We start from the raw sequence: 11690 nt of genomic DNA on the forward strand, positions 1-11690 counted from the left end.
AGCTCTGGAACCAATTAAGAGTGAAAAAGATGGGTTTCCCTCAAACACACTTTATTTAATCTATGTTGTACAAGAACAGTAAAAAGCGAAATCGTGGATTTTTCTGCAATTCATTAAAACAAAAGCTTTGAGAACTTTCAAAAATATCGCAGCATTTAGATCAAATAATTTATAAGGGAGTTACATTTAAAAAAAAATAAAATAAACACATCTATATAAGATGTTACGAATGAGAAGCTGGTGTTGAGTGTAAGGTTGTAACTTGTGGGGTATAACGAACAGAACCCATTTAAACAAGTGTCTGAGCTTGTAAATCGACTGAGGTAAGCAATGAAAAGAGCTTCATTACCAACATAATGGCCTTTGACATGTCAGAGACCATAAAGAACGCATGTCATGTTTCTTTAATGTCCAATAGTGCTTGTTAATTATGCATCAAGGGGTGGGTATATAAAAGCTAACCGGACCTACCCAATGCAAGACTAAACTGTCATTGATTCACCAAAGCTGGGCCAGCATGAATCTTCTCAGAATTTTTAGTGTTCTTATCCATTCGTCTCTGCTTTTAACACAAGAGACCAACAAGGCTGGATATGGCTCTTTGGATTCAGTACCAGGGACCTCTGTAACCAAGCGTTCTTCTGGATATCACTTTCCTCCTTATATGATGCATCTTTATAGAAGTTTGAAGTCTGCAAATCAGTCTGGAGCTTCGAAAAGCGATGAGCAAAAAGCGGTGATGAAAGAGACCGACACTGTCAGAAGTGTAATTGCGAAAAGTAGGAGTTTTATATATATATATATATATATATATATATATATATATATATATATATATATATATATATATAAATATATATGTGTGTGTGTTATGCATATATATATACACACCGATATATATGTTTTAATATATAATATTTACCAATTCATAAACCTATTATTATTATTATTATTATTATTATTATTATTATTATTATTATTATTATTATTATTATTATTATTATTATTATTATTATTTCTACTCTTAATTGTATATGTTACAGAAAATCCTGAACTTGTCATTCGTTAATAATGCACCATGCCAGTCACTATTTAGCTTTAAAGTTGAACACCCCTCGGTTCGGTCCCTCTCTATTGTTCGGATTGTCTCTCTGGTGTTTTAGTAACCCTGGTTGTCAAATCTCTGTCCCAGACAGCTCAGAAACGCTCAATACACATTCCTCTCCCCGGGTGAATAAGCATCACCAGGGATCAGTGTGTGAGCCTCTTTTCAGTGTAATTTTCAAGGCAGACCCCGTTTCCTTAACTAGGTGATGTGGATTGAGGCTCTTGCCAGACAGCACTATACAAATCAATTGAAACCCGAATCAATATCTTGCCACAGTTTTTTTTCACACTTGTCTTGATTAGATTATCTAGCCCGTCTTCCAACCCGTCTGTTCCTTAATCTGCTGTTACTTTAGTGTCCTGTTCCCTTCATGGCCGTTAGGGCAGTATGTAACAACACCGCACATAAAAACGAGAACCAAGCAAGGGAAGTGAGTGGGGCTTTGAAAAATACTTTTTTTGGGGGGTCCTATAGGATTGAGTTAATATGTATTTAATTTCTATTTCTTACAGAAATATGATTACGTTTCAGTTAATCATATTTATGATCTCATGTTTAACTTTTTTCAGTTTAGTCATAAATTCATACAACAGTTAAGAGGAAGAATACATTCAACAATCTTCAAACACTTTCCGTATTAAATAATATTTTGGATTTCCTTATTACTGCTTAAAAAAAAAAACAAAAAACATTGTGTTTACTTTACATCTTAAAATTTGGAGTTGTTTTTATTTTATTTTTATTTATTTTTTAATATATATTCATTGGATTGCTACCTGAATAGATTAGGCCTATTATTATTATTATTATTATTATTATTATTATTATTATTATTATTATTATTATTATTATTATTGGATATGTTTCAGATTTAGTCAGATCTTTAGCTGTCGGCGTCTAACAAAAGACGAACAATTAGCTAAATGGCAGATAGGTAAGTGATCCTATTGATTAATGCTGTTTTATTCCGTTCTGTAAACTAGGGCTTTCATGTCATTAGAAGTCTTTATCATTCATTACAGTCCTCAATCGCTAATTAAAAACCATTTCTCACCTTTTTTGCACAAACCATTAGACTTAGGACAGAAGTTAACAAGGCATCACCCCTTGTCTACGCGCCACAAGGTGTGAAAAATAAACATTGGGATACATTTGCAAAGAAATCCTAGTTCATTTTTGTGGAATAATATTTTAAAATAAAATAAAACTAAGTGCTGACCCTATTGCCATTAACAAAGAAGTACAGATGGGACAGTCTTGAAGATGATATGATGGTATACATGTGCATGTTGATCAAATATTAAAATATTATAAAGTTGTTTTTTTTTTTTTTTTGTTGTTTTTTTGTTTTTAAAGGTTTTGAACGAATTGGAAATCGATGGATCGCCACTTTTGATTTTTCTTCTCTGCTCACAGACGAAGAACTTCAGGTGGCTGAGCTCAGAATCAGGCTCCCCAGATTTTTGATTTCTGTCGATTCCTCATTGGAAATCCACCATACACATGAATACCCCTGTAAGAATGGAATTTGCCTCGAACATCAACAAATTGGTGTATTCTCTACGTCATCGGTGACGAACTCATCCACCAACTGGAAAGTCTACAATGTAACAGAACTATTAACTGGCTGGTTTAACACAAACATGTATTCAAACAAGTTGAGAATTAAGACAACAAAGAAATTCAAACCAGTCAGGGTGAACCCACGGGGCCATGGAATCATCCTGCCTTCCACGGAAAGCCCACAAGATCAGCATGCTGTCAACGATAGGGTCTTACTGGTTGTCTTTTCCCACTTGAAAGCAGAAGGGGGACCCCCGGTCAGCCTGCTCCGTACAGCTGAAGAATCCAAATTTGTGGTTAGTGACAGAGAGGGTGAAGATAAACGGCAAAAAAGACACAAACGCAACAGAAAACAGAGAAACTGGCCTATAAAATCCTCACCGGAACACGGGTCGGTCAGTAGAAAACCCTTATGTCGCAGAGTAGATTTACACATAGATTTCAATCGAATTGGCTGGGGCTCATGGATTGTCTTCCCCAAGCGGTACAATGCATACCGTTGCGAAGGTGAGTGCCCTGCCCCTGTTGAAGAGGATTTCAAGCCCACGAATCATGCGTACATGCAGGTAGGGTCGGTTTTATTTTGTTTTAACGACATTAGGCTACTGCTTTGTGATTCTGCACTATCATGATAAAATAGCCACAGACTATTCCATGAAACGTTTCGAGGTATGTGAACAAGTCAACAACAATATAATTTTAAACTTCGTTTTCATCATCAATTGATAAAAATCATTGATATTTACGTTGTTTACGTTGTTAAAATCCCCAAATATAAGGTACTGTTTAATAAAGGCAGAGTAAACTTGATAAAAACTTAGTTTCAAGGAGGAACAGTAAAAGTATTCTCAGTTTAGAGGTTTTTTTTTTTTTTTTCCTTTCCATGTATGTCCAGTTAACGTTATTTTATCTTATTATCTGAAAATGTGCCTTATCATAGGTACTGACGTTTTTAAAGAAAACGGCAACATTAAAAAAAACAGTGCATGCTGGTTGGGTGAAAATTCAGAGTCATGATGGTTGGATAATCGTTGTCCTGGTTTCTTTATGGAACGGTCCATTTTTATTATCAGTCAGACTCTTCAAGGTGAGCTGTACTGTGAAATTGCAGCACGGTAGGTGGTTGTTTCTTGCCTAATAACACACCTAACAGTGCATCATTTCACAACAATGCACACTGTAACTTATTGGCTAAAAAGAGTATCAAAATGCTTTGTAAAAGTGACACACAGTGTAATGGACTTGGTGTATATACGGGTATACTTGGAGCTCCTCAGGGATAGGTGACATGATACCGGTATATTTATATAATATTGTGACTAACCAATAGCAAATTGATTGTATTCTCTTCCTTAGAGCCTGCTGAAGCATTACCATCCTGACCGGGTTCCCTCTCCATGCTGTGTTCCGACAAAAATGAGCTCACTGAGCATGCTCTATCATGAGAGCGGGGAGGTGGTGCTCCGCCACCACGAGGAAATGATTGTGGAAGAATGTGGCTGCCACTGAAGAAAACAACAGCGAAGATATGAATTGATATCTACCTCTTCTACTGGAATCACAGGAGCAGGAGCGCTACTGTCTACAAACAGAAGCAATGGAAACATCCAAACAGCTGGAGCCCGGTTAATGCCTGAGGAGCTTGAGGAAAGTGCATGAAAGATTAGCAAAACACCTGCATGCATTGCAAAGAGAATTAAAACACTGAATACTGTAACCTTATTACAGAACCACATTGCTTGTGCATGGTTGTCAGTACAAACTGATACACTTTAACTTTACTGTTCGGTGCCATGACGATACAACTGGTGTTTTTCAGGGTTTATGTTACTTCTATCTTTATTGAATGGCTGGGTTATACAATGCAGAGGTCAAATGAAAATTATAATGGTTTTGCATCTAAGCATCAAAGATTAGTATGATTAGCAAAGTAGTGCAAGATCTGGGGGAGAGGTGGTGGTTATAAGCCCATGGGAAGAATGGTCTGTAAAGAATATGCTAAACATTGAAGATAGATAATACGATTGTAGTTTAAAATGGGTGTCTTTACTAATAACACAGACCACTGACCTCTCCACTGCTGTCTTTATACTGACACTGAATGGATCAAAAGACCAATTAAGCACTCTGATATGTCAGATGGAGACTGCAGCCAGTGATGTAAAAAAGGCTATTTTAAGCTTTTATATTATTGTAAATATTGTATTAATTAAAGTTATATATTTAGATAAGCTATTATTTTACTACTCTGCCAAACAAGGAAATAAATCTGTTCACATACAAATTGCTCTGTGTTGTCCTTAAATCAGTGCAGCAGAAACCCATACTCAATGATAAAGGTCCATAGGTACAGGGTTATCTATGTCCTAATAAGAGCAGCCTGGTTGTCTCTGTATAGATCCTAGGCAAACATATCATCTGCTAGACCTCTGTTTCATAACCTTTTGAAAAACCAGCAAATACAACTGATTTGTCATGTGAATAGCTATTGCTGTGGTAAACTGGGATATGTATTTTCAGAGTTTAATCCGAAAACACCTTGCAAAGGACTGCAATCACACACACCTCTTCTTTCAAGAATTTCAGCCCCACATACTAAACCCAGAATTAACTTAGTGTAATCAGCCAATATTTCAGTGTGAGTGTGTGTTGTGTGTGTGTGTGTGTGGGGGGGGGGGGGGGGGGGGGGGAGGCAAGAGGTCAGACTTGCCTTTGGCTTGCATTTTCTAACATGGCACATTATGATGGGTGAACAAAATTAAAGCCAACAAATGCATTATTATGAGATCCTTATTACTAAGGAATTTTATTGATCTCATTGTAACAGTGTCCACTGGCATTGGCGTGATTTAATTTGAAAATACACTTTTGTTAAAAATAGTTTGAAACAGAAACAAAAAAAGTCACACAGAGCTTTTTTCTTCTGGTTTGCTCCATAATGTACAAAATTACAGCCAAATTAGGCCAACAACAGCTGGTTTTCAATTGGTTTTCAATTTCAAAAGATGTGCTCAGAAAAAAAGACAAAAATGCTTTAACACAAAGTATGCTTTTTCACATGACACAGATCATTAGCCAGAGAATAAAACCAATTGATTCCAGCATTTACATTGCAGTGTTACAAATATGCTGATTTTGATTCCATGTCCTTTAAAAACAAAAAATAGACAAACATGAAAGACTAGCACATTTTTGCATCTAGCCTCCATGCTGTGAAATAAAAATATACATTTTACCCTAAACAGAAACCTCTAAATTGGTCTCTACATGACTTTATAACAGTATGAGTTATATTAATTATTTAGGTCTATCAAAACAAAAGGTACAAACGTGTGTTTTTAATGCTGCAGAGGAGTATTTATAATGTCTTCAATAATGATAACAAACACCTGTTAATAAAATAACTGCACCTTTCCTTTAACTGCTTAAGAAAAGGAGCATAACCATTTAATTTTAGCCCAATCCAGATTGAGTGTTTATTTCGAGCTTTAGGGAACCAGATGTGGAAAATCAGCAGAGATAGGAAGCAAAAAACAAATAAGGTAAGGCCACACAATGTTCCACTGTAGTGGGGTAAGAAGGGTACTTCTTTTGCCTACTTCCTCTCCTTCATTTCTCATCTCCCAGAAATGATCTTCCCAACTCAGTATCTCGCCAATAACATTTTAGTTCTCTTGGGTATTTTCTGAAACGTTAACATTGGCGAATTATGAATTTCTGATGATAAACAAAACAAAATGCACCTACAACAATAACTTTTTTGACCATACACTGGAGCAGTAAGAATGCAGGTGTTAGTTTGAATTCTATTCTGGAAGTGAAACCAGAGTTCTAAATCAAAGCCACATGACTGATTCATTGTTTAGTTCTTTTGAGAAATCTTCTTCTCCAAGATGTATCTGAAAATGTAATCAGATGTTTGCGTTTACAAAATACTTACGAAACATGGCTTAAACCAGTGTGAGCAGAGATTTTCGTTTTGCTTTGATTTGAAACATGTTTCCATGTCTGAATGCTTGTTTAGAATGACTTTCTAATATGCTAGCAGCATGCTGCATACTGTATGTACATAGTCACACTTACATAGTGCATCTTGAGCTCATTGCTTTCTCAAAACTATAAACAAAGTATTTTATTATTCAAGTCAAACGTTGTTATTCAGTCTCAAACACCAGGACCTCCTTTCACAAAGATGCAAGTGTCCTTAAAAAATTGTACAGACAGTCCAAACATGACCTGACCTTCTGAATGAACTGCCTTTTATAGTGATGTTTAGACTTCATAAATAAAATACACCCATAGAAAACTAGTGAGTGTTTGCAAAAAAACAGTCTAATAATTCTAATGTGGCAGTGTCAGAGATGCACCTGGCCAGAATGGTAATACAAACCCCATTTTGTTTCATATGTCTTCCAAACAAATGTTTGTTTTTCTAGAAAATGGGCACTTCTATATATATTTAGTTTTGTTTTGTTTTTTTTTCAGGATTTTTTACTAAATTTACCAGGACTACTGTTTATTGGTTATTTGGTTAAAAAAAATTAAATTAAAAAAATCCCTTTCAAGGTTTTCATCTGAGCTAAATCTTTAACAAGCAAGCCCCTTGATAAAAAAGGCCTTATTACAAAACAAAAAAAACAAAACAAAAAACACATATTTTGCAGGGCTGTGCCAGCAAATCAAATTATCCACTGCAAACAAAACAATACATTAAAATGTTAAAATGTAACTTACATCTAGTTCTCTCTATGCTGAACCATTAACCCAGTTGACAGTAGCAGCATTACCCAGACAACACTACCTTTACTACTCAGAACTAAAAGCAGAATCCATAATGCTTGCATTTGGTACTTTCCAGAAATCCAGTGCTTGAAATGACACACTGTTCCCATTTTAATGACAATGGTTGGTACCCCTATGAATTGGAAATGTGTTTAATATAATTCAGTACTGCCAACATTTGCTTAAAAAAAATCTAATCAAATGAAAATACTGCTGCTACGAAATAACTAAACCTAGAAGACCAGACAATTCCAGAACAAACACAATCACTGCGAAAGATACAAAAAGGTTTTTACTCCCAGCCAATAAACAACTAGTTTCAAGCATAGCCAATGGAAAGCTAAAAGCCTGGCTTTAAAGACATGTGGATCTTAAATTGGCCCTTATTTTTGAGACTGACATACGCATTTGTTGTGGACCTGTCAAGAAGGTTTTATTTGAATTTCAGCAATAGCAGTCTGTATTTCGTTTGACTTGGAAAGATAAAGGTATGTAGCAAACAAATGTATTGCTTTTCTGTCAGATGATTACAGATTTTTCCACTTTCTGCTCAATTATTAAAACAAACAAAATATATACTAAGGGGATTTACTATCTATATGCATAATACAGGCAGATGTTTTTCATATCTATCACATTAGAGGAGGTAACATGTTTAAAAAAAAAAATGCAACAAGTGGTTTTGAAACAATAACCAGTTGGCACAGCCCTATATGATACAATAGGTAAAGTTTTATCACCAATAAACTGAACCTAAGGGGAGTTCTGCCACATTACTAAACTTCCTTTTCTGCACTTCAGGGGGCTGTTAAATGAGATGGCTGTGATGACTCACAGCATTTTACAAGCCAAGCCACTGGCACACAGGTACCAGGTGATGCCAAGTATTCCACTGTGGGTCTTCCAGGCTAGATGTCCATCTCGAACTGAGAGTCATCTCCTTAAAGTGAAAAAAGAAAAACACAGTGCTTACTAATACACAAGATATTTAGACACAGATTTGAGAGCTGAAATCAGTAGGTAGTTGTAAGACATTCAGCATATTGTTTGTTGATTCTTCAAGACCGTACTCTTCAACTTGTTAAAAACTTTACAAATAAAAGTAAAAACTTTTGGTCAATTGTAACAAACTTTAAAAATGTAGTCCTTGGCTCTGTCTCTCAACGTACTAGCTAGTACGGTACTATCAGCGGATCATCTCCAGCTCTGTATCATCCTACCAATTGCAACAAAATTGCAAAAAAACCCACAAGGAACATTGTTCGGGAACAGCTGATCCCCAACTTTAGTACAGACCCGAAGGTTAAACTGCCCACATCTACTTGGTGTATGGGAAAATGGCAGCGAGTGGGGTGGGGACAGGGTAATAGAGTTTTAAAGCTCTATTATACAATTATAATAATACTCTTTATGTGAAAATTAATAGGTGCATTCTACAGTACGTTTTTTAAATAAAACATTTAAAAAAATTATATTAAGTTAACCTTTTAGCATTGGCGAGTGAGATGCATTACATTTCTATAACAATCAAATTGAAGATATTCAGTACCTGAACAGTGTGCAAATAAATATGAATGCACTTTAACTCGATGCGTTATTAATTAAAAAAAAAAAAAAAAAAAAAAAAAAAACTGCTTTGTTTAGTAGGTTGAAAATACACATCAGATGGTGCTATTCATATAATTAAGTTAGTACAGCTCTTATTGGAAAGAATCACTGGATTAATTTAATAACTTGTTGTAAAATCCTCTTGGGGGCAAAAGACATTACACTGTGTTCGTTGTAATTGAAAACATCTTAAAACCTAACCTGCAGTGTATCCAGAAGCGCTTCATTAGTTGCAATTGAAACTACCCTGCAGTCTTCCATTAGTCCTCTGTACCAACCACAGGGTCATATCCAGTTAGCACGTAACTTTTAGTTTGTTGCAAATTTACCAAACGTTTTTTTTTTTTTTTTTTTTTACAAAAACACGTGTGGATTGTCATCTTTCACAGAATAGTTTGCTGACATGAAAAATGGTTTGAGAAAAAGATATGGCCACACCAACTTGTGCGTTATCGCTTACATAAGAAAGTGAGAGGTCTATCATCCAGAGAGCAAAAAGTAACATGACTACAGTTTGGCAGCCATCTTAAGTCAAAACATTTGTGATCGTGTTTCAAAACAAATGAAGCAATGCCGACAGGAGACGTTTGCATAAAATATTGAAGTAATATAGCACATCTGTAACAGTTGTAGAAAAGGTACACAAAGCAACTGAAGCAGATTGAAATAACAATAGAACCGACCTGCTGCGGTCTTCCTCTCGTGCTTATTCATATTTTTAGTTTCTTCTTTTTTATTTTCAATGCTGGTTTTGGGACTGGTCACTCCAGGGATGACAGGGAGGTGAGCAGGTGGAGTCTGAGCAAGAGGGGAATTGCGGCGATCCAACAGAAATTTGCGATCATAGATAATCCGGGTACCTAGACAAAGTGCCATATAGGTTAAAACATTTACCTGCACTTGATCTGACCACAGCCCCAACAATGTATTCACAAAACTGACTACCATTCTGTATGCTGACACCGACTTTAGAAGCCAGGGTGACTGTCTTATAGTACACTTCTATTTGTGTCTCTTCAAACTTTTACTTTGACTTAACAAACACCACGCTGAAGTATACATGAACGTATTTATGAAGTTCAAATCTCTCTTATTGCCCAGAGTCCTCTCACAGACTACAATTTTAAATTGTAGTGTGACAAGGACTAAAACACACACACACACACTATAATATATATATATATATATATATATATATATATATATATTTATATATATATATATATACGTATAGCTTTAAAGCCAAGTGCGATAGACAGCTGAACTTTCACAGTACGAGAACAGATGGTATACAGTATGTCAAATAAACATTAGCTTTTTGTTATGATATTTGGCTTACAAGTTACTCAAATTCGATCATTGGGTCGGAGAGTATAATTCTTCTTTCATAACACCACTATTATTTAATTTTTTTTTTTTACTTTATGTACATTACGTAACAGAAGGGGAAGTGACCAAAAAATGGCAAAAGCTGAGCAAAATCATACCCAGGCTGGGAGGAAAAAAAAAAAAAAAAAAAAAAAAAATCTACCTCTGTAAACTGTATACTATCAGTAAGTAACATATTTCAGCACAAAATGCAATACTTGCAATACAAAATTGTGCCCACAAATTATTTATTTACAATCAAGTTCGAGATCCCTGCGTAGGCTACAAACTGCATAGGTGGTGTGCTTTGTTTGCTTGGGTTTAACAGCACTAGCAATACAGTTAACTTCGTGTTTGTACGCATACGCTGTTGGACGAATCGTACAACGGGTTCAGCATTATTATACGTTCAAAATGATTTATTAGGCCGTGTTACCTCCTGGAGTGGTGGAGAATAAAGTGCCCCCAGGTGTTGTGCAGTAATCATGAGGTAGCTGCGTTGTGTCGCTGATCAGCACCGTCCTGGTCGGAATGGACCTGCTATCACTGTGCTGACGACCCGCTGACATGTCACCTGAAACAGCGATTTATTAGCTAAAAAGGCGGTGGTGCTGAAGGACGGCTTATCCCGCGCTAGATCTTTCTTTCTTTTTTTTCAGTCTTAGCAAAAGCTTTCTTCCTCTCTCGCTCTCTCTGTCCTCCAGCCGTCAGCACGTTCCACTCCCACGACCAGCCAGGAAACAGCATAAAAGGAAATGAGGTCACAATACAGCGTGCGTTTAGGTTTAACACTTTCGAGGATCAAGAACAACAATAGCGGGGTAATAGTGTGTGGTGTGTGAATAAAATATTAGTAATAATAATACTATAATAAATTATAAATATCAATTCTATGTGTGCTTACAAATTTTGTGTCTGAAATAATATTTATGTCGTTGACACATCGTTGAAAATCGAGATTTGTAATAATACCAAAAAGACAAGGTTCTTGGGAACTGGAATTCGTGCACAGGTGGCTGTGCTTTCACTACCCGAGTCGAAGATAACCTTACTTGGACAGCCAGTAAGCTTTCAGTCATGTGAAAAACAAGTCACTATGTTCACTATCGTTTGTAAAATAGCTGTTGTCAGTGACCTGTACAACATGTAATGTACCCGGTATATTTATCACTTTTTGAATTGGGGCACAGCTGTAAAACCTGTTTTTAATAGTATACAAGATAAACAAACCAGGAATGGTCTGCGTGTTTACTTTATACTC

The 11690-nt window shown here is 35.9% G+C and overlaps 2 protein-coding genes across 2 annotated transcripts; one reads left to right on the top strand and one right to left on the bottom strand.

Annotated features, from left to right (window-relative positions):
- The first annotated feature begins 517 nt into the window (after nt 1-517).
- Nucleotides 518-4180, top strand: LOC121325884 (nodal homolog). Its single transcript, XM_041268964.1, has 3 exons — nt 518-779; nt 2465-3237; nt 4028-4180. Exons 1-3 carry the CDS (start codon nt 518-520, stop codon nt 4178-4180), a joined length of 1188 nt encoding a protein of 395 aa, XP_041124898.1.
- Nucleotides 4181-5447: 1267 nt separating this feature from the next.
- On the bottom strand, nt 5448-11167 carry LOC121325537 (eukaryotic translation initiation factor 4E-binding protein 2-like). The gene is made up of 3 exons (XM_041268172.1): nt 10866-11167; nt 9745-9921; nt 5448-8393 (listed from the first exon to the last, which is right to left on the bottom strand). Exons 1-3 carry the CDS (start codon nt 10996-10998, stop codon nt 8362-8364), a joined length of 342 nt encoding a protein of 113 aa, XP_041124106.1. The 5' UTR covers nt 10999-11167; the 3' UTR covers nt 5448-8361.
- Between the last annotated feature and the right edge of the window lie 523 nt (nt 11168-11690).

This window comes from Polyodon spathula, chromosome 13 (assembly GCF_017654505.1).
Source record: "Polyodon spathula isolate WHYD16114869_AA chromosome 13, ASM1765450v1, whole genome shotgun sequence".
NCBI classification, from domain to species: Eukaryota; Metazoa; Chordata; class Actinopteri; order Acipenseriformes; family Polyodontidae; genus Polyodon; species Polyodon spathula.